The 24518-nt window shown below is 44.2% G+C and overlaps 1 protein-coding gene across 5 annotated transcripts in view; it reads right to left on the bottom strand.

Moving 5' to 3' along the window:
* The window catches only part of trim62.1 (tripartite motif containing 62, tandem duplicate 1), a 39712-nt gene extending 19029 nt beyond the window's left edge, over nucleotides 1–20683 (bottom strand). For 2 of the 5 annotated variants that reach the window (XM_077005765.1, XM_077005801.1), the window contains exons 1-2: nucleotides 20489–20632; nucleotides 19371–19982 (exon numbers count right to left, since the gene is read on the bottom strand). In XM_077005765.1, the coding sequence (XP_076861880.1) occupies nucleotides 19371–19784 (414 nt within the window). In that variant the 5' untranslated portion in view covers nucleotides 19785–19982; nucleotides 20489–20632. The other 3 variants (XM_077005792.1, XM_077005782.1, XM_077005774.1) reach the window with 3 other exon arrangements.
* Nucleotides 20684–24518: the final 3835 nt, after the last annotated feature.

Below are 24518 nucleotides of genomic sequence, written 5' to 3'. Positions count from 1 at the left end.
CGTTATATTACTCGTTACCGAAAAAAGTGGTAAGATTAAGTAACGCGTTACTGACATCACTGGTAGAGAGTAGTGTAGAGTGTGTAGAGAGTAAAGTGTAGAGTGTGTAGAGAGTAGAATGTAGTGTGTAGAGAGTAGAGTGTGTAGAGAGTAGAGTGTAGAGTGTATAGAGAGTATAGTGTAGAGAGTGTAGAGAGTATAGAGAGTGCTCAAAGCTGTTCCCTGAAACACCTGGAGGTTATTCATGTGAAAGGAACCCATATGGTGTATTCAATGGTTTGAAACCTCACCTCCTCATACAAGCCACCAAAACCTGGTAGAGAAAGACACAAGTCATGGGAAGAGAAATGAGACCATCCAACTTTTCTGCTTGTGCCTCCTTTAATGTGCAATTCATTTTAAAGCAGTGGCAGAAAATCCAGAATGCAGAGGACACGGGAGAGAAATGACACACATATCCACAGAAGTGCTGAGTCAAGCTGTGAAGTCTCACAGCTATTTGGTTCCCTTTCAAAACCATCATAAGGCGTTTGAGTCACGCCTCCAGCACTGACAGCCTCTTCTCCGCTTCAGTGGTGCCTCCCGTGGGAGGGAAGGTCTGGCAGGCTGCAGTCGTAGCACGTCACCCACGCCAGACCAGAGATGCGGCTCCTGAACACAGCAGTCACAGCCGCTCTAGACCCGAGACGCGGCTCCTGAACACAGCAGAGTCAGAGCCGCTCTAGACCCGAGACGCGGCTCGTGAACACAGCAGAGTCAGAGCCGCTCTAGACCCGAGACGCGGCTCGTGAACACAGCAGAGTCAGAGCTGCTCTAGAGTCAAAGCTTAGCCAGACATGCACCACTAGTCGGCTGGATTCTGAAGAGCATATCAACTACCACGTGGCTCCCTCACTTTCCCTCATACTGTCTGTTACACTCTCGCTCTCCCTCACAAGAAGAAACACCTGCGTAGTCCAGTCGGATCGGGATCAGGTGGGAATGCTGCATTCTATGCCGAAGCCATATGGTATCCTCCAGCACGCCTGATGACTGAGAAGTGCGGGGCGGAGTAACAGCATCCAGGCCCCTGGAGTGGTGAGGAAGGCAGCACTCATGGCCAGACTGTGGGAGGCCAGGACAGCGGGACAGCGGGACAGCGGGACAGCGCGGGTGGTGCCAATCACTGTCACGATGCTGAGACTGAGACAGATTGTGCTCCATGTTGTGAGCGCTATAATGAACAGAGCTTCAGGCCTCTCGCTGACAGAGCCAGTGTACTGGTCTGCCAGCCCTGACCGCCCTCTGACAAGAAGACGACACAGCCTGCTTCCTAACTGATAGATGTCAGTGCAGAGATCAGAGGAACAGCCACAGGGAACAGCACAACCAAGCCAGCTAGAAATATCCCAGATATTTCAATAGAAACAGAGAGTCCAAACTGTCATCCTGTTGATACATGTATATACAGCACACAAATTGATCAGCCACAGAATATAAAATTTTAATAAATGCAAGGAGTTCTAAAATATGGACTATGTCCAGTGGTTTAAAAGCCCTATTCAGGTGTCTGCGCTGAGCAGTGCATGACTGTTAATGCGGTTGCAGTGCTGCATGGCCCTGCGTTCACCTGCCCTGGCACACGCGGCACACGCGGCACACGTGATACACGCGGCCCCGTCTGCCTCTTCACTTATAGACTGGTGATTTATGTTTCTCAACACTGCTGGCTTAAAGAAGATATATGAAAACTCCAGTTTTGCGGCACTTGTGTGCGTGAATCTAGAGTGCCAGCAAACTGGGAAACAGGACAACTCCACCACGTTTGAGAGGGCCGCCTGAGTCCCACAACACCGAATGCGACAAGGCGCTCGCGTCTGGCTCACTTATGAAGGGAGTCATTAGCCTCCCGCTGCCCCACATCTCTGTAGCACCACCCACAGCATGACAACTACCTCTGTGAAGGTGCCGCCCCCACCCGAGTTGAGTGGCAGCTGAGAGTGGAGCAGGCAGCTTCCGTCAGGTTGGCTGCACAGATCAGCACAAATCACTGCATCCGCCCCAAACCCAGAGGACAGAAGAGCCGAGTGAAGAAAGCTTATTACTGATGGCAACATCCCAGCTGCAGTCGGCAAAGACACGTGAGTGTGGGCTCACCACTGTGTGTTACTGCTTCTCCAACCTGGACTGGTACAAAGCAGGACTAGAAAATAAACTTTTACTAAAAGAGCTATGAATAATTACTGTCCACATCAATAACAACTGTCCATAGCCAAACTGCAGACAATAAATATCATGTAGGTAAAAAATAATTAGCTAGGCTGTGCGTTCCTTTGGCTGTGTAACACTCTTTGATGGTAACAGATGAGGTGATGGGTGGAACAGTCTCACGTTACTGCCGTATTGCTACAGGACACTCAGGACACCCAGGAACTGTCCTGAACAGACGGGTTAGACAGTCATTAGTCATTCTACGAGGACTGGAGTGACTAAATGCTTTTGTAGGCAGGGCATGCTGCAGAGGACAGAATTCAGTTGAAGTCGTGTAAATAGTCATGTACATGAAGAACACAGAAAACTGTGATGTCTTCCAAGACCTGCTGCAGGAACACAGGGTACACAAAAGATACTCCACCCAACCCCAACTCCACCCAACCGCAATCTGCTTGTATTTGGACATGATTAAGAGTACACCCTGATGTAAAGCGATAAAAATAAATACTTATTTTTCCAGAGACTTTGGAAGGATGTGATGGAATAAAAATAAATAAAGAAATAAAAACTGGGCAAAGACTCAAAGCGTTGTTAGAACTCAGTGTTATTTATTATAACTCAAAAACATACCGGACGTAGACTCGCTGTTAACTTCAATATCAACAATTCCACAACTCAAGTTGTTTAGCTAAGAAATTCCACATGAGAGGAATCTCGTATCCTTGGCAAAAGAGGGTGCGTTCTGGGACACTGACAGACGCTGCGTGGACAGCCTGCTGCTAATACACACTCCTGCCAAAGAGGAGCGTCACACACACTCCCAGAACACACACATAAAGAGCTTTGGTGCTCTCTGCAGGACGGCCTCCACACGACCCAAAGGTCAGTCAGGCATGCGCGATCACTTCCGCCTGAGCTGCGGGACCATGTCCCAACATCGTTCTCTCAGCATGTGTGAGGCAACTCGGTGGAACAAACCAGGCTCATTTCTCTGCAGCCCGAAGGCGGGCAGTGGAGGTGGTGCCCCGAGTTCCACCACCAATCGCCAACAGCCACAGCACGTGAGCTGTCCAGACAAGCAGCAAATTTCCAACCGTCCTTGAGGTTTGAAGAGGCGGGGTGAAAAGAGAAGCTTCTTTTCAACATGAAAAGTGGCCTGCGAGTGGCGTGCAAGTGGCTTTTCAGAGACAACACGAGGATGTCCCCACAGGAGGACGTCCCCTCTGCAGAGAGCAGAGATGGCGTCCTGGGGATGAAAGACCAGAATCCCCATGCCCACTACATGTCTCCACGTCACCTTGCCTGGGTGCTCCATCACCAGTCAGAAAAACATTACTACTTAAAAAAATAAAAGAACATCTTCAAATGTCCAGGTGAGAGGAGTTAAAGATGTTGACGCTAAGCTTTATGCCTGTAGAATGACGTTGTGCAGTGCACTGCATAGTCCATTACGCACTATAATTTTAGTGTAACGGCAGGCAGACACTCACCATGGAGTCACAGTCATCATCACAGTGTCATGCAGCTGCTTTTCAGCGTCCCCTGTGAATTCATGGGCTCAGCTCAGCCTCGCGTTATCTAGGACACAGTACACACTCTCTCTGAAAAGGGCTCAGCAGACAGCAGGAGCGCCGGTCGAACGCAACACACTTCGAGCTACAGACAGGGGAAATGGACAAGCCACACACCAAACAGAGCTGCCACCATCTCCACCAGTGTCTGCCACACACCAAACAGAGCTGCCACCATCTCCACCAGTGTCTGCCACACACCAAACAGAGCTGCCACCATCTCCACCAGTGTCTGCCACACACCAAACAGAGCTGCCACCATCTCCACCAGTGTCTGCCACACACCAACAGAGCTGCCAAACAGTTATGAACAGATCTGCAATGTACACACTGTAAAACAGAGAATGCTCTGGTGTCCCACAGATGTGCCGTGCTGAACAACGCAGCTGGATTCCTTCGTACATCACGTGCGAGGCAGAGATGTTGGTCAAACCCACAGGCCAGGAGGGCGGTGAGAGGGAGGTGAGCTGCTACCAAGTGTGCAGTCAGGAGCTGGCATGCAGTCATAAAGGGGTCTGTCGTGTGCCACGTTTAGCTGACGTGGGCTTCGTGTGGGAAAACACACACGCACCTTAAATAGCAGGTTTCACACTTGTGGGCTGTGTGGGGGCTCAGAACTGATATTTCAGATGCAAAGTGAAAGTTTCAGAGGAAATTCTGACATACTGATATAGTTATGTTTACATACTGACACGTTCACAATTCCATTTGAAAATGTAATGACCCCCTGAAAGCACAGATATACAAAGCAAAAAACATCAGGTGAAGTCCACATTAGTCTAGACAGGTTGTCTGCTGACACACACTGGGTGAGGGGCCAACACTCACAGAACAGGCAGTCTTCAAAGCAGAGTGCTGGGTATATACCTCACACTGCCGGGTATATATCTTACACTGCTGGGTATATACCTTACACTGCCACCAAAGGATTATTTCTATATTTTCCCCCACATTGTTTATAAATATAGCTCTAAAAATATCTACTTTGAAACCTCAGGGTTGTGGTGTGTGTTGGGCTGGTGCTGGACCCAGGGTAGGATTTCCCCCACTAATGAAGTCAAATGAGAGGAACTATAGCAACACTGCAATAGTGTTTAAGAAAAGCCAGTAGAGCCTACCGTGCAACACTGCAGGGCCACGCAAAACACAATTGGTACAGTTCTGTAACGTTTGTCAGAGGCAGGGGTGACGCAAACGCAAGTGAGTGAATATTAAATAACAAAACACGAAACTGAAACACAGAATGCAGGCGGGGACAAAACTACACAACAAAGGGCTAGTGCAAAGGAACAGGGCTACAAGATAACTACAACAAGGTAACGTGCATGAGAGCATGACAATAACACACGCAACACAAAAGTACAGTGGAGGACCATACAACAAGGGGAGTAATGACTACGGGGCAGCGGAGCATGAACAACTAGGCTACTAACTACTAGGCAGACAACATGAGAATACAACCATCGATAAACCTACGTGAAAGGGAGACCAACATCAACACACATACGTGGAGCGAAGAAAAGGGTATCGGGGAGAGACACATAATTTAACAAAGGCGACTATAAATGAAACAAAGAACAAGAACAGGCCTTAAAGACAATCAGGAAATATAGCGAGCAGGAGAGCAAGGGGGGACTCACGTACAATGACCGACAACAAGGGGTAGAACAGAGGGGCTTGAATGCACTGAAACATGGAGGTGAAATGAGACGCAGGTGGGAACACTGAGGACAGGGGCGTGGCAGACAGAAGGGAAACCAAGGAAACGGGGAAAACTAGGCGGGACCAGGGAGGAGGGAGGAGCTGGAAACATTCAGCACAAGAAAGATCTCAGACTGAACACAGCCTTCCAAGTCTAAAGTCAAACCTTCAAAAGTCAAAACTCTGTGAAAATTCTTCATCATGAGAATTTATTATAATGGCTGCATTTGAAAGCTGAACTCACTGGAATTCAGAAAGCACATTACTGAAAATTAACCAACTGTCTTCAGTTAATAAGAAACTCCAGACTGCCCATCGGCATCATCAGCAGCACTGTTTCAATATTATTATTTTATTATTATTTAGGGGTGGGCATAGATTAATTTTTTGATTAATCTCACTGAAATCTTGAAATTAATCTAGAATAATCTAGATTAAAATGGCTCATTCAGAATATGCGTGCTACCCAAGTGATGACTAAAAGTCAGTTTTTGAGATAGGGTTTCTTAATACAGAGGGCAGGGCCTGAATTTCAGTGCGGGATTGCGGGAATTGCGCACTATTTCTTCGATTCCCGCAATTTTATCCATAATAATGCGGGAAACTCCCGCACACAATTACAGCGAAAACGTTCAGCAAAACAATAGCTCTGTTTGTATTGTGAGACGGACAGATAGTCGGACAGACCGACGTCCGTACTGGACGCTACACTCGGCGCTCTCACTTTTCCTAGCACCGCAGCGGCGGCGACGTTGACCAAACTAATCCTCAGGATTCACACACAGGTGACGGTAGTAAACTAAAGCAGCAGTCCAAAGATATGTTTCAGTCCAACTGGTCAAGAATATATCCTTGGCTCGAACTTAATAGCGGTGAAATGAGCTGCTCGATTTGTAAAATGTACGGTGCTGTGCCTTTTACCAGCCGATGCTACAAAACATCGACTTTAAGTCGCCACTCGGCTAGTGTCTCTCATACAGCAGCACTGAAAGAAAGCGCGAGGCTGATCTGAAAGAGGTGGTCAATAACGGAGGAGAAGGGCAGAAAAACAGATTACTAGGGTTGCCAACTTTATCACTGAGTGAGATTTGATTTTAGGAGGGAGGGAGGGAGGGGGGTGGCGGCGTGTGTGTAAAATATTGGCCGGGGGCGGGGTGTGCGTGTGTAAATTGTTGGGGGGTGTAAAATGGACACATTTAAGTATTATATCAGAGCGATATAAGCGAACTTGTAACTCATTGAATCATAGATGTAGATCAGAGGTAAATAAACTAGATTTTTTCAGCGTGAGAAATCGGATGTATGGCGTTTGTGCGTGTGAAGACGGTCAAATGCGTGTCTCACGCTCATTGCGTGAAAGTTGGCAACCCTGGATTACTGCAATGCATAAAATTCTGCCTGATGCCCAGTCAGCTGATTGTGATGTGATGACACATTTCAGCACACAAAACAGATGTAAAATTAAGTTATAACAAGCCTAACCAATGTATGCTAATTTCAGCTTGGCCCCCCAAGAGAGCAGTTGGAATGTTTTTTTTTTTTTTTTTTTTTTTTAAAGAAAGACCAAGTAGAGGACAGATCAGGGCAGAGAAGAACCAAGAGACAAGTTACAATGTATATATATTAAATACATATATGTGTGTGTGTGTGTGTATGTATATATATATATATATATATATATATATATATATATATCTTGTTGAAGCACAGCAAGACCTGTATTTAGGTTCACCAGAAGTACCCCCCCCCCCCAAAAAATGTAGAAATCCCCCTTATGTGACACATTTAAGGGGGGAATTCCCACTCATTTTGAAAAATGAATTTCAGGCCCTGGAGGGTGCATTAGACCAGGGGCTCATCTCCTGTTTCCAAAATGCATCAATGACTGTTTGAGGAAGCTGTTCTACTTTAATACTTGAAGAAAAAAAACATGCTCAATAAAATGTAGGCTACGTGTTCAATGGTTTATTCAGTTAAACATGAAAATAGTACTGTATGCCTACATACTTTAAGAGGGCATATTCAGTCAAACATGAATTTGTAAGCCTACATACTGTACATTATTTTGACCCAGCTCCCGACCCAACTTTAAGAATAGATTAATGGCGATAATTTTTATATCGCCCGATAAGAGTATCACATTATCGAACGCCGTTAACGCCGATAACGGCCCACCACTATTATTATTATATTATTATTATTATTATTATTATATTATTATAATTATGGCTGCAAGGACACAAACTGATCAGTATTGCTGCAACTCTTCAGAACAACAGACAAGTGACTAGATTCTAGATTCAAGTGACTAGATTAGGCTCTGTGTGAGCACAAGCTCCTGGTGGGCGTGTGTCCAATGAAGCGTCAGAGCTCTTAGCTCAGTAATTCATAGCAGACCAATCGCAGGTGATTAGATGAAGAAACAAGGCCAGACCCATGGCCATCAGCTGGGGTAAAACGAAGAGTTGGGCCAAACCCCTCCAGGTTGAGCCAGGTTAGAGAGCTCCTCCTCGCTCGTGGACCAGAGCAGGGACTTAGAAGAGTGCGGACATGACCGACGAGGACGAAGTCTGTTCACCTGCCGTGAGCAGGGAGGAGAACACTTCACTTCCCTCTTAAAATAACCAACCACAAATCACAGTGTGACCTCGCAGAACAAGTTGGAGGTTGTCGGTTCTGCTGTGTTCGTAAATTAGATTCTTTTTTTAGAATTAAATAGTTTTGAGTCCTATCCAGCTGGTATCTACTCATATTTGAAAATCAAGACCTATTTGATACATTTGGATACAGAATTGCAGGATGAAGTTTATCACGTGTCTGTTTTTGTGCCTGATAATTGTAGATCTCACACGAGTCTGTCAGTTCTCAAGCAGACACACCTGGGAAACGGCGTGTCAAGCACAATCTCAGGACGAGTACAGCTCTCCCGTTGTTCTGACATCTGCATTAACATTTAGAACATTTTGCAGGGGTTCTTATCCACAGTGACTTGGAAGTCATTTATCCCTAGTACTGACAGCTATAGGCTTGGGTGTGAAGATACCATCAGGTTAATTCAAATCCACAGTGAGGAAGATTACGTGCATAAGCAAAGATATCAAAATGGTGAATGCATTGAGCGCAACACAGCACTCAAGTGACGTCACTAAGACATCAGTACAAACTCTTGGGATGGTCACTTTTCTCCATTAGGTTCTTTACTAACTTAGCCGTACATGAAGAATTCTTGACAACACCAAACTAGCACAACCTGTGCAAGGTGTTTATTTCATAAGATGCATGAGATGCCCCCAGTAAGGTCCATCATCGGCACACTTAACTAATAACTAATAATGTGATGCTCCTCCACTTCAGTCTCCAGTGAGCCACAGGAATCTGTGTCTCTGTTTACTGTCAAATGTAAATGTGCCATATTTTGTCAATTGTGATTTTTACACCGCAATCGAAATTTGTCCTCCGCTTTAAACCCATCTGTGCAGTTAGAACACACACACACACACACACACACACTAGTGATTACTAGGGGGCTGTGGATCACACGTGCCCAGAGCGGTGGGCAGCCCTAGCCCGGTGCCCGGGGAGCAGTTGGGGTTAGGTGTAGGGCTGAACGATTTTGGAAAATAATCTAATTGCAATTTTTTATCTATAAATCGCAATTGCGATTTAAAATGCGATTTTTTCCACTGTTTTCAGGAAACTCTGTTTCGGCATTTTTTTATACAGCTCAGATACAGGGTTGTCAACGTTTCAAGATCGCTTGGAGTGAGACTTGAACCTGGAGTGGGTGGCGAACGTAATCGATCGATCGCCTGTGGTTGGCGCCAGAGCGAACTAGTAACTTTTCAGTCTAACGCTCAATGCGTGAGAGTTGGCAAATGGCAACCCTGCAGGTATAGCAACTTGGCTAAAATATGTGCGTGAGGGCATTTGGTAGCGCATATCCAGTGTGTTTAACAAAGCCATGAAGCCGGGCTTGTTCACTATATTAACGGGCATCATGTCTTTCACTATGAACTCCGTTACTGCCCGAGTTATTTCAGCGTGCCGCTTCGAATCATATCAATAAGGAGTTACACTTTCAAACGGTTCGGTCAGTGAACCCTGTCTGCTGGACCGCGGTCAAGCTATCCGCGCTTTTGCAATTCATCCGTGCTTTAAATCTTATTGCGCCTATATGCTTGATTTTACGGTATTTCGCTGCTCACCGCATACTAAGGCTGTATAAGCGCAGAGAAACACTTTGGCGTATTTGAAGATGCAGCACTGGTCGTTGGCATTTTAGCCTTACAAATATCATACGAGGCTTTGTGGTGTTTTTTAAATGCTGAAGAAGGTTTGTAGTGTTTCCTCGCGTCATAGCAACAGTAGCAAGACACGTTTTGCAGGGTACCTGACGTTGAGCAGCATCTTTTTTAAAGCCAAAGTAATTTCACACAACTTATGTGCTGCCCCTTTGGTATTAGACTTTCAGTTGTGTCAGCTTCTGTCGAGCCTGAAGCCATTGTGCAACAAGTTAAAGTGCGCTGTGTTAACTTCACTTCTCCACCTTTCTGCCTCCTGCTCGGGTTTGCTCCGTTCGTGCTCGGCTCGGCTCGCTCCCAAGTCACGTGACCAGTTTAAATCGCAGCCTGTGCGATTAGAGAATTGCGTTTTAAAATATCGCGAGATTATCGCAAATACAATTAATCGTTCAGCCCTAGTTAGGTGCCTTGCTCAAGGGCACCTCAGTCATGGCCTCAGGCCTGGGAATCGAACCCACGACCCTCCAGTCACAAGACCAGTTCCCTACCACCAGGCCATGACTGCCCTAAAGCAGCATAAAGGGAGACTTCTGTCTGCTACACTCAAGACAAAGCTCCTGCTTCATAAATACACTGAGCCCAAACTTAGACTAAGCACCAAAATCAGATGGAAGAACTCATTACAACAAAAATAAAGACCCTACCAACCCTAATCCTAACCCTATCAACCCTAATCCTAACCCTATAAACCCTACCAATAACCCTAAACCTAACCCTACCAACCTTAACCCTAACCATAAACCTACCAACCCTAATCCTAAACCTTGCTCCCTCCCACAGGTGGTGTTGTAGCACAGCCACCCAAAGACACAGGTGGTGCTGTAGCACAGCCACCTGCTCCGTAACGGACAGGTCTGTGTCTGGCCCATGAGTTCACTCTCACTGCTGGAGAGGTTTCGCTCACTGCCTCATTTAACACCAGGCTGCATGTGAAAGTGTTCACCACATGCTTCACCACCCAGCATTAGGCACCCAGCCAAGCACACAACGCTTGCACTGCGTGTAGTATAATGCGAACGTTCTGCCTCCTCCTGCAGCTGCCCCTGGTGTGAGCAGCACCACAACACCTCCAGCTGTGCACCTACACCTCATCTGTTAGCATACAACGCTCCACCTGGGGGACAGGGGGAGAGCAAGGGGGCAGAGCTGGAGTGCAGTGAGAGTAAAAGGGTGGGGCCAGAGGGGAAGGAGAGCAAAAGGGGCGGAGCCTCTCCATCCATGCCAGAACCACTCCAGTAACGCCAGGCGGAGGAGCGGAGCTCCAAAAATGCCACGTTGTGTGTAGCGTGGCAGGTACTGGAAGCACAGAGGAGGGAAGCAAGTTACACATCTTCACCTGTCAAATGGTCCATTCGTTTCCAATGACAACAGCCTTAAATGAAATCTTACTGTCTGGTGTCTTTAACTAACTGCAAAGTACAGAAGTAGTGCATTAAATTTCTGCAGCCAGCCTTAGTACTTTCTCCTGTGCATTTTTATGAGGACCAAGCAGTATCTTGACAAATTTCTGACAGCAGTTGGCTTAAAATAACATGAAGCCAAAGTATGAACAGTAGGTGAATGCTAAGAAAGAATGTTCCAGTGTTTACTCACAGCCCTCATACCCACATTCTGTAAGAAACACGAACTCCAGCTGCCCAGGTAGTATAGGGCAGCCACACCAGCCCACAGACAACAACAAAATGGAAGCCAACAACTTTCAAAATGGCCAAACTAGGCAGGAATGTTGAGTTGTAAGCTGCTAGCATGTTGAGTTGTAAGCTGGCAAGTTGTCTTGTTAAAATAATATCAAATAAATAAATAATATAATATAATATACAATTATATCTCTGTGGGGGAAAAAAGATGAAAAAGAAATGATGAAAGGATTATAAATACCACATCTTGCCATGGAATGTTTGGAACAATTGTATGAATATTGTATGAATATTTTCCTTCTTTTTTGTCCTCGTATTTAGATAAATGGGCTGGGGGTGACTCAGTTGGGTGAGAATTCAACCTACAAGACAGTTCTCCGACACAAGGCTTAAAGAGATAGCCTGCAATTATTTTAGCAAATGTCTCACGAAAGAATCTCTTGGGATTTACTTGAGCTGAAACGGAGCTCAATGCTGGGAGAGACCCAGTAAGGGCTGAATGCTTCTCTTTGAGCTCTTTAAGCATGATGTAATGACAGCTGAAGCGGAGAGACACCCTCGGGCTCTTCAAGTGAAGGGAGGTGCTGGCTATGACCTGCAACACTCATGTGGTCCTCACACACACACACAGGTATAGAATGGCTTGTTGTTCGAGAGGGAGGAAGAGGAGAGTGGGGGGAGGAGAGAGGGGCAAAAGAACGGAAAAAAGGCCTCTGTAATGTGACATGACACACACAACTGTGGAGATTACAGTAGTGCACCACTGAGGGTGTGCACAGATATGGAGATTACACTAGTACACCACTGAGGGTGTGCACAGATATGGAGATTACACTAGTACACCACTGAGGGTGTGCACAGATATGGAGATTACACTAGTACACCACTGAGGGTGTGCACAGATATGGAGATTACACTAGTACACCACTGAGGGTGTGCACAGATATGGAGATTACACTAGTACACCACTGAGGGAGTGTAGATATGGAGATTACACTAGTACACCACTGAGGGAGTGTAGATATGGAGATTACACTAGTACACCACTGAGGGAGTGTAGATATGGAGATTACACTAGTACACCACTGAGGGTGTGCACAGATATGGAGATTACACTAGTACACCACTGAGGGTGTGCACAGATATGGAGATTACACTAGTACACCACTGAGGGTGTGCACAGATATGGAGATTACACTAGTACACCACTGAGGGAGTGTAGATATGGAGATTACACTAGAACACCACTGAGGGAGTGTAGATATGGAGATTACACTAGAACACCACTGAGGGAGTGTAGATATGGAGATTACACTAGTACACCACTGAGGGAGTGTAGATATGGAGATTACACTAGAACACCACTGAGGGTGTGTACAGATATGGAGATTACACTAGTACACCACTGAGGGAGTGTACAGATATGGAGATTACACTAGTACACTACTGAGGGAGTGTAGATATGGAGATTACACTAGAACACCACTGAGGGAGTGTAGATATGGAGATTACACTAGTACACCACTGAGGGTGTGTACAGATATGGAGATTACACTAGTACACCACTGAGGGTGTGTACAGATATGGAGATTACACTAGTACACCACTGAGGGTGCGAAGATATGGAGATTACACTAGCACAACAAGCAAGATCTGGAGCGAGTTGCTGTTGGCCGAGCTATGCAGACAGACAAACAGACAGCCCACAGCTCACATTAAGCACTCACATATGGCCGGCTTCACACCGTCTTATTACAGCTAACTTGCAAGTTTGCAAGACTTTCCGGTCTTAGGTGTGGTGAACGTCAGACTATTGGATAAACAGTATATGTATATGACTATGAGATATAAGATACAGATTTTCTGGGCATAAGTTCAGAATGCTAGAAAATGAAAACACTGTTTTGTCATTCGTATGCAAGTTCTCAAAGTTGTGATTCAACAATTTCTTTCCACAAAGAATATAGGATAAAGGTCTCAGCTGTGATATGCAAGGTTGTGCAGTTCCAGGACACTGCCTATTGGTTGTACTTAGACATATCATGGCAGTGGTCAGACTGCTACATTTTAGGGCAAAATGTCTGACAGTGTAAGAACAGCGCTACTGAACACAGTTGCTGAACAGTTATTGTAGCTATTGTTGTGTTTGGTTACAGAGGCACTGAATCGGCCACAATGGAATACAACATTGCAGGTCCAAGGTCTTAAGAAGGTTAAATTCATGACCCCATTCACAATTGGTGACTGTTGTCTGAAACAGCACAATCACACAGTAAAGCCACCTTCAGACAGACCCTGGATCAGTCTATTGGGAGGGGACTCTCGTCAGACAGACACTGGATCAGTCTACTGGGAGGGGACTCTCGTCAGAGACCCTGGATCAGTCTATTGGGACGGGACTCTCGTCAGAGACCCTGGATCAGTCTATTGGGAGGGGACTCTCGTCAGACAGACACTGGATCAGTCTACTGGGAGGGGACTCTCATCAGACAGACACTGGATCAGTCTACTGGGAGGGGACTCTCGTCAGAGACCCTGGATCAGTCTATTGGGAGGGGACTCTCTTCTTGGTATACAAATGAAAACAAAAATGACAACAATAAGTTACAAACAGCAGCTTTCCCAAAAGAAAAGGTTCTTAGAAAGCATAAAAATCAAACACTCTGGGGAATGCCCGCTGAAAGCATCGTAGTGTTAAAACTCATCTTAAGAGAAAGTGAATATTTAGTCTGAAACTCTACCGTTTAACGATAATCTGTTCCAGTCTGTTCGGCAGGACACTTGAACACTCACCAGGATAAACTCCTCATATATGTATTAGTGCTGACAGACTACAGTGGCGATGGGCTGGCTGTGGGCCTATTGGCTGGCTGACAGAAACAGGGAGCAGGCCCTGCTGTCCTGGTGTCCTGTTCCTCCCGACAGCCACGAGACACTCCCTGGTCTTGGAATTAGTTCCTGAATTCACAGAGGTGCCTGATTCTATGGCCATTACAGTCACAGGCAGACAGACCAAGCAGACTGAGACAGGCAGACAGGTGTGTTGGGGCAGCACCTAAGAATATCAGGATGGTTGTTTGTTTTTTAAGATTAGAAAAATGGAATTTGCTGACTTCTGTTGTGAACTGACAAGTCTGCTGGTTCAAACAAATCCACAGCAAATCTGTTATATGCTACGGTCACCATCTGACTGGGGCATGAGCAGTAGGGACAGTGCTGGAATAACTGGACCTACAAAGACTGGGTTTTCCTCGAAACTTTGTACAGGGCCTGCAGGGACAACAAATGATACCGAACCAACATGGAACTAAAATAATCCTGTATGTTCTTCCACAAACAAAACATGAAGGCTGCCCTGTCTTTCTGCCTGCCATGCTTTAGTGAATTATTGAACGCACCATTGGCTGTGTGGGGCAGCGTAATTTTGAGTCATTACGTAAGTGGTTTTGCACATACCCACTCAACATGTAATATGGAGGCTGACTCACAATACATTACAAAAAGAGAAGTAAAAACACACATGCTCAGTGACCCAACTGACTCCCAAAGAAAAACCTTCAAAACATTTATGCATATTAATTCATCGAGGGAATTCAAATCAGACAGCAAAGATGTGCTTGCTGTAAGGAGACCGTGCTTGAGATTCACAGCGACCTGCTGAAATTCTTCAGCCACCGCATCCAGAGCTGCGGCTCTCGGACCTCAACATGCCCTCCCTGGCAGGAGCACTTCTGCTCAGAATAAACAGCCTTGTTAGCAGCCAAGATCTGCTCAGGAATTCCCTGGCAATTTGCTCTTTGTGGGTTTAAAGTGCACAAGGGGCATTAGAGAGAGCCTGGGGGGCATTAGATAGAGCCTGTTCCCGTGGTGGGGGGGTGGGGGTCTTTGAGGAGGGCCCTCTACACCAACCTCTGAAGACTCTGACGTGCTGTGGGAGCCCATTGGTTCGACACGAGTCTTTCAAAAGCAAAGGAAACAGGCCCTTCATAAATCCCCCTTCAGGGAGGGTCTCCAAACGTACTGCCACAAAGGAAACAGGCCCTTCATAAATCCCCCTTCAGGGAAGGTTTCCAAACATACTGCCACAAAGTGTCCCACAAGTCTGGCATGTTGCTCCAATTAATTCTCCATTAAGGTTACACACGTTCAAACATATATTTCACACTTCTGACTGTGTGTGTGTTAACGACACACAGACAGTCTGTAAGGCGGTGTTGTTCAGTGTCTAAAGGGCACACTGCAGAGTGCCAAGAGAACATCAGAGGGATTCTTCAGTTCTTCAGTTCCACGCTAACACAGCCTAACATTGGCAGATTGTAGCCAAACCTTTAGATCACCAATTAGCACAATGCAAAATACCAATCCTTGCTCATCTGAATAAACTCTCAAACGCTCAATTTTTAAAAATAAATTATTTACTTAATTTTTGCTTAAATCCTACTGGTCCAGACCAAACTGACACCCAGTAAGTCACATTATCGCCTGAAGAAGCAGAGTACCTCAGCACCATGCGTGTAGTCCAACACATGCATCACCTCTCTATCATTTAGAGAACACATGGGGACACGCATGGAGTGTTACACAAACACTGTAGACTTATTAAACACACACACACTAAACAAATACTACACACCTGCTGCTGAGTGTTGCCGGGGGAAATGACAGAGCAGTCACACTTACAACAAAATCAAAGAAATGTTTAGTTACTGTGTACAGAAAAAAGATAAAGAAAACAAGAGGATTATTCTTTTAAGAACACTTGGTCTGTCCACCTCTATAGGCACATTTACATAGGGAATCATTGTCCACCTCTATAGGCACATTTACATAGGGAATCATTGTCCACCTCTATAGGCACATTTACATAGGGAATCATTGTCCACCTCTATAGGCACATTTACATAGGGAATCATTGTCCACCTCTATAGGCACATTTACATAGGGAATCATTTTCCACCCCTTTAGCCACATTTAAATAGGGAATCATTGTCCACCCCTGTAGGTGTGTTTACGTAGGGAATCATTGTCCACCCCTGTAGGTGTGTTTATGTAGGGAATCACTAAGGTGAACTGACCACACTTTTCTGGTACACCTGCTCCGTTATCCTACAGTATCACATTTTATTTCAGTAAAATGTTCAGTTTCATTTCAGTAAAATGTTCAGTGTTCACTCCCTTTGACTTCCAGCTCGAGTCGCAGCAATTACAGAAAATAACACAGCACATGTGTATCAGTGTTAATTTTGACAGCAATTTTGGATTTAGTTTTAGTCTTAGTCTTTTGACTAAAATGTAATTTAGTTTTAGTCATAATTTAGTCATTGATTTGTTTTTAGTCTTAGTCTAGTTTTAGTCGACTAATTATCATTGGAATTTAGTCGAATAATATCAAAATAATTTAGTTGACTAAAATATAAATGGTGTAGTAGTCATTATATACACTTGCACAAAATGAAACATTTATTAACCAGTTACAGAATATTATTTTTTGTATGTGCAATATATACAAAAACAAATTTCCAAACAACTCTATTGACCTGAACTTATAGTTATTGAGCATAACAATAACAAAACATTGATGACCAGTAGGTCCGCTCTACCTGAAAACATATGGAGTTTATGAACAATGCATATTACATTCTATATAAAACTGGGCGCCGTAAAACAATGCCATAGCCCGCAGATGTCGTTTCATTTGTCGTATTTGTCCCGACATCATCATTCCTCATGGTTTACACAGCATCTTGTTTTTCTCAAAGTCAAAGGAGAAATGTGTCCATATATCGCCGCTCATCTTTCTCCCTGCTGACATTGTCGAGTTAACTTCGAGTTTAATTTCATGAGTGACCACAGTTCACGCGCTGGTTTTGTCCTAACGGGTTCTGCGCGATGTGAAGACGTTAGTTCTGATTGGATGGTTACCCGGCTTGTCCCGCCTCTCCGTGTACGCTAAAGTAGTTACGGTTGGATCTCTTCTTAACTTATCCCTACCTTTCACAAAACTAAATCAGGTCTGATTGAATGTCGTCGCTGGACAATATTTTCGTCTCGTTTTTATTCGTTGACGAAAATGTCCTTTAATTTCGTCATCGTTTTTATCCCTTCGTATAGTTTTAATTTAGTTATCATCTCGTTTTCGTCATGAAAAAAGGTTCGTTGACGAAAATTATTCGTCAACGAAATTAACACTGATGTGTATATACTGCCATGTTGAACCCCCATGAAAGGCTGCAGGTTGTTGGAACTGAGGTGGTGCAGCTGTAGTGTAGCGCAATGCCGCATCAGCCCAGCCACTCAGCTGCTGTCACCAAAGCACAGTCTCTGCCTTCAACCACTGCGGGACGGATGTACAGGACAAACGGGACATAGTTAGGATGTACGGGACAAACGGGACATGGCTAGGATGTACGGGACAAACTGGACATGGTTAGGATGTACAGGACAAACTGGACATGGCTAGGATGTACGGGACAAACGGGACATGGCTAGGATGTACGGGACAAACGGGACATGGCTAGGATGTACGGGACAAACGGGACATGGTTAGGATGTACGGGACAAACGGGACATGGCTAGGATGTACGGGACAAACTGGACATGGCTAGGATGTACAGGACAAACGGGACATGGCTAGGATGTATAGGTCAAATAGGACATGACTAAATTACGCTGGGCTCTTCTTGACTTGTCTTTCACCTAAGCCCAAAGGAGAGATCGTCATCAGTTGGCAGTAAAGTCACCAGCAGCAGAGGCATGAAGCCCATAAACAATCCTCAGCTCTGTCTACACACACGAGAGTCTGCACGCTTAAGCACGTGTAGCTTCCACTGTAACCCACGCTTCTGAGAAGCACCGGATCTCTTTTTTAGATGGTCATGTGCTAAACAAGAGAAAACACTTAAAGTGCTGCACATTACATAAGAGCATGGCGTTCGAAACAAGGTCTGCCCTGACATTTATCATCAAATCCACTTCAAGCCGTAGCAAATAACACAGATAAAACAGCTCAGGTCAAAGAGCAGGTCTGTAGGTCTGCTCAATGTTTCAGCTGCTCAACAACGTTGTAGTTGGAGTACTAAAAGCTGAAGTAAACAGGATGACCATTTAGTGTGTAGACCTGCACAAGTTCACTCACTCACATTTAAAGGAACACTCAAAGGATGATGTTTGATCCCAGAGTTATAATATTTTGCTAGGAAAGTCAAAAGGAGGTTATGGACCCACCTGTAAGTCTGGAACCAAGATTTTACAAAAACCACACTAAACATTTGTAAACGACTTAATGTTGATAACATATTTGTTTAAAAAAAAGACAGCATATGCAGAGTAAAAAAATATATATGTAATATGGCTCATTAGGCATAAATACAATAGGCCCCAAAAATTTGTTTAAAAAAAAGGAAGAAGACCAAATCTATATCACATCAACAACAAAATAACTGTCAGACCTGCAGAACAATGACTGTTCATAGTGTGATTAATGGTGTGATGTTACTGACCTCCACATCAGAGGAACATGAAGCTCCTCATTAAAGATAGTGATCACTAGCCTCTGTATGGCTCCTCCCTGTCTGTCTAATGGAGTGAAGGACATCTGAATTTCCAGACAGATGGTTTAGGAATCAGACCTGTCCTGTTGAGATCCAATTACTGCTACACTGGCAACAAACATTAGCCACTCTAGATCATTACAGCTAATTAAGCTTTCCATATTGGAATATGTTCTTCTGCAGACTGAAGGCCAAGACGTACTTAATTTAGCTGCACTCTGTTCTCCACAGGCTACAATAAAAACTATTATTATAGTTATCTTCAGCTTTAATCTTGCTGTATGCGACTTGGCTGTGATTCTCCTGTGGAGATGTCACACCTCCACTGTTGCACAACCCTTTCTAAACAGCCCCCTTAGTGGCATAACGAGTTGATGTGTTTCCAATAATGCTCAAAGTGTAGGGAGGCCAACTCACCTGTATCTCCTCAAAAGCCTCGTCGATGGTGGTCACCTGGTGCTGCTCGTGCAGAGCGGGCTCGTCACAGAAGAAGCACACCAGGCTCTTGTCACTGAGGCAAAACAGCTTGACCTTCTCGTGGTCTTTGCACGGGTAGGAGCTCCTCTGAGCGTTGAGGATGGCGTCGAGTGGGAAGGCGGAGTAGCGCTCCACTATGTTGGACAGCTTCAGGCTGGGAGAGAGGAGCGGGTCCGTGAAGGTGCGCCGGCACTCGGGACAATCCCGCGTCCCGTGGGGCTCCTGCCGGCTCCAGTGTTCCGTGATGCACTTGCGGCAGAAGTAGTGCTCACAGCCAAAACTAACCGGGTCTTGGTAGATGCTCAGGCAAATGGAACACAAGAGCTCGTCCTTCAGACAACAAGCCATCTGCATGTACGGAAGAGGCTGCACCAAAATGGTTATAGCTGAACAAATTGCAGCTGCACTGTCTGGATTCCTGCGTATCTGAAGCAACGTTCAGATAGAGCAGACTTAACAGAGGAACCGATGGACTCCACGAAATGTAGAAGTGCTTCTTCAGTCTGGATATTCAAGGTCTTCAGGGTGATGGTGCCTGATCCTCCAGATGTTCTGTTAAAAAAGCATAGAAAAGAAAGTTTTTGACTTTTACAAAAGGTAGACAAAACCTGGCCATAAATGAATCCTAAGAGTTTAACCCAAGAGTTTTAACGCAATGACCACTTGACGAACGACTAATGAAACTGTTATAACGACACATCACCACACGGCTGGAGCAGACGAGCCTTCCGCAGCCGGACCGGCGACTCGACCTGTTCGCCCATGCACAATACAACCAATACCGCTAATATTTAGCTACCTTGCTTAATATTAAGGATGAACTCAACTAATAACTAACTGTGCAAAAGTTGGCACAAGAATATGTGTGTTAAACGTCCGTTGTGTTTTCTACACGTACCGGGGTGTTTTGATGGCTGTCTAGCTTGCTGGCTAACTAATTAGCAGGTGAGCTAGTTGACTTGCTGGCTCGCTAATGTGTAAACACAGCCGTCCAAGCGTCAGCTAGGTGAGATACCAGCCGCGGTGGTTAAAATAAGAAACATTAACAGTTCGCGTACTTTGAGTAGTCCTGACACGGCGAGGACTCGGGAGACGCTCTCTTCCGTGTATTCACACGCGACGCTCTCGTCTCCGTTTATTTCATTACCTCCTCGATCGCTCACCTTCCCTCCCGCGCGCAGCTCCTCACATCCCCAATGCGCGCGACTGTCCAGGAAGGAGCGGAGCACGGCAACGGAGCAAACCAACTCACCAGATGGAGAGGTCGCAAGGGAAAATAAATCGTCGGCGTTTATTTTTGACAGTACAGTCAGTAAACATTCTTGAAATATCACTGCGATATATGAATCATCTAACATTTCGTCTATTTATGCCAGTCTACTCGTTGGATTTATTAAGAACAATTTTAACGCGGCGAAATTAATTCCCTCCGGTGCGTTAATGGTATAGCTCATGTTTCCTCATTTTCGGCGTAAATCTTGTGGTTACAGTCCTTATCATGGTGCGTGCAGGAATGCGGGGGTTTTAAATGAAGTCACTGGTAGTTTTCCCATAGACATGCTTAAGCATGTAAAGGCACCTACATCTATAGATGGATATCCACAAGTCCATAGGTATTATTGATAGACAATATTGCGCTTCATGAAAAGGGGATGTCCACATGCATATATTAATGTGCGCAGGTGTCAGGATCTTTGGACGTGGTCTTGGTTATTGGATCGGCTTTGGTTTTATTTGTGTCGAGTAATCCGAGCGGATGATTATTAGATCTGCGCTTTACCCCATTTAACATTTGATTTTATCCATCGTTGACGGTATTGCGTATGGGAAGGGTCCACTTTTGTTCTTTCTTTATATTCTTTTCTTTTTATTATAACTAAAGTGTGTATTCAATTTTCTGTAGGCTATACAAACCATGAAAACAAAACAAACACTAAAAAAGGCAAGAAATAAAACGAAGCAAATTAAACACTGCCGTTAAAATACTGAAGCGTGAACGAGGTAGTGTCTTGGGTTTAGTGATGTAAAGGGCAATATTACATTGTGATCATTACACATGTATCAATACTTAATATTATCAGTAATCCCTATATAGCCTATATCTGCTAAGGGTGTGCCGTTGTGCTTTGTGGGTTGTTCCTAGCTCAACCTCCCCAAAAACCTATCGCAAGTATCTCCATCGTTTCTTCCACATTTTCTCTATTTCTTCCACAAGTTCGAGACTCTTTCCAGTATCTAAGAGTCCAGTAAGCACAGGTCATTACACAGTCATGGTCTTGTTAGGGAGCTGGTCTTGTGACCGGAGGGTTGATTCCCAGGTCCTAGGCTGTGACTGAAGTGCCCTTGAGAAAGGCACTTAACACCAACTACTCCTCGGACGCTGCTAGGGCTGGCCACCGCTCTGGACACTTGTGTAAACACACACCCCTAGTGGTCACTAGTGTGTGTGTGTGTGTGTGTGTGTGTGTGTTCTAACTGCACAGATGGGTAAATTAAATGTAATCTTTTAAAATAGTATTTCCATGCTAGTAATAATTTCTCCTATAAATACGATTAGTGCAATCCCAAATATCTGGGATTCATCCTATCCTCAAATATCTGGGATTACTCCTATCCCCGAATATCTGGGATTAATCCTATCCCCGAATATCTGGGATTAATCCTATCCCCGAATATCTGGGATTAATCCAATCCCCAAATATCTGGGATTAATCATACCCCTGAATATCTGGGATTTATCCTATCCCCAAATATCTGGGATTAATCATAACCCCGAAATAATATATTTCAAATGAAATGCAGTATTAGGTAACTTTTTTTTACGTAGCTGTTTTTCATTGGACAGACTCCACTCTTATCATTATATTCAGATGACTGAAGCAAACAGATTAAGTAGCTGAGTTTGCAGACTACAAAAAGCAAATGTTTTCTACTTTCATAATACTCGTATGCACAGACATCGATGTTGGTGTCATTCATGGAGTGACAGGTACCACAGGACTCTAGTAAATCTGAAAAGAACTAAAGCTTAATTGAGTCATACCAAATCATAGAATGCTCATAATGACAGAGCAATGGGACAATAATGTAGGACCTTTCAGTCAAAATGTTACAGATTCATAACATAACAGTAACTTGTGATGATAACAGTTATAGGCGGTAATAACCATTACAGGTCGTAGTAAAAGATATAGGCAGTTATAGCTGTTACATGTGGTGATAACAGTTATAGGCGGTAATAACCATTACAGGTCGTAATAACAGATATAGGCAGTTATAACAGTTACAGGTGGTAATAACAGTTATAGGCAGTTATAACAGTTATAGGTGGTAATAACAGTTATAGGCAGTAATAGCAGTTACAGGTGGTAATAACAGTTATAGGCGGAAATAACCGTTACAGGTGGTAATAACAGTTATAGGCGGTAATAACAGTTACAGGTGGTAATAACAGTTATATAGGGTAATAACAGTTATAGATGGTAATAACAGTTATATAGGGTAATAACAGTTATAGATGGCAATAACAGTTATAGGCGGTAATAACCATTACAGGTCGTAATAACAGTTACAGGTGGTAATAACAGTTATAGGCGGTAATAACAGTTACAGGTGGTAATAACAGTTATATAGGGTAATAACAGTTATAGATGGTAATAACAGTTATAGGCGGTAATAACCGTTACAGGTGGTAATAACAGTTATAGGCAGTAATAACAGTTATAGGTGGCCACTCTCACCACCCCAAATTCTCCCCTGCTATGACTGTATCTTCAGTCATCACCTGGACTTCCCTGCTATTACTGACAATCAAGAAGTCTAGGACTCTTAAGAATGAGATACATAGAGACACATAACTCCTTTCTTTATGTATCTGTCCAATTATTGTTGTCATGGTGACCAGTGTCAGCCAGTATAAGTCAAAAAGGTGATGATAGCAGTTACAGGTGGTGATAGCAGTTACAGGTGGCGAAAACAGTTACAGGTGGTGATAACAGTTACAGGTGGTGATAGCAGTTACAGGTGGCGAAAAACAGTTACAGGTGGTGATAACAGTTAGGTGGTGATAGCAGTTACAGGAGATGATATTAGTTACAGGTGAGGATAACAGGCTGTGTGTTGTGGTCTGATTCTCAGTTTCTCACTCAACAGCTCAGTGATCTTGGTTACAGTTTCCTGTTGTTTGGTACCAGGTTACCAGTGCAAGCAAACCATTTCCTCCCAAGTGAAGGCTGGGTTGTGTTTTCTGACTCACACGTTCATTTCAAAGCACTCATGGTAGCTCTTCAGGGAAGGGTCAGTCAATTCACAGAGTGACACATAAGTGTTTCTAAACCTCATGACTTTGTGAGCCTGCTGAACATTGTAATCCCAGACTAAATGCTAAATTTAGTCTTCCTCAGACCTTGTCTTGTGGAAGACTGTTAGTGTCCATACAGTGTGTTTTACAGCTGAAGGAAATAGCCACGCGCTCATTCTAATAAGCAAAATGCCTTTGAAGATATACTCAGTATTACATCAGTAAGAAGTTTCTATGTTTTTTAAAACTCTGTAAACAACTGTATTGATCCAAGATGGAGAATGTTCTTTGAGCCTTTGTGTTTTTGTTCACACTGCCATTTCTGGAGACACCAGACACCCTCCTTAAATCTGAAATAAGTCTGAACAACTTCATTCACTGCTGAGGTTCGTCATGTTCAGGTCAGTGCTGAATGTGAAGCCCTTTAACCTTAACCCTTTAATATTAACCGTGTGACCCTTTAATCTTTTAACATTAAGCTTTTATAAAGGAGACCTGATGTAAATGGGCAGAGTGGTAGCTCAACAACTCTACTCACTCTTCGGTTTGAAAGAACCTGAAAACTTTTTAAAAATAATAGATTTTAATCTGTACATACATTCAGACTTAAGCTATACACAGCAATATCAGTTAAAACACAAATGCCTTTAAAATGTTACACATAGTATTTTAAATTCAGTTGCACAAAATACAAAACACCAACAAACAATATTTTTCTGTTATTTAAAACATTTAAGCGTATTTAAATTTACATTTGTCTATTTTACATTTGACCATTCCAAATGTGC

Source organism: Brachyhypopomus gauderio, chromosome 1 (genome assembly GCF_052324685.1).
Source record: "Brachyhypopomus gauderio isolate BG-103 chromosome 1, BGAUD_0.2, whole genome shotgun sequence".
Classification (NCBI taxonomy): domain Eukaryota; kingdom Metazoa; phylum Chordata; class Actinopteri; order Gymnotiformes; family Hypopomidae; genus Brachyhypopomus; species Brachyhypopomus gauderio.
This window is presented reverse-complemented; position numbering and strand designations above follow the sequence as displayed.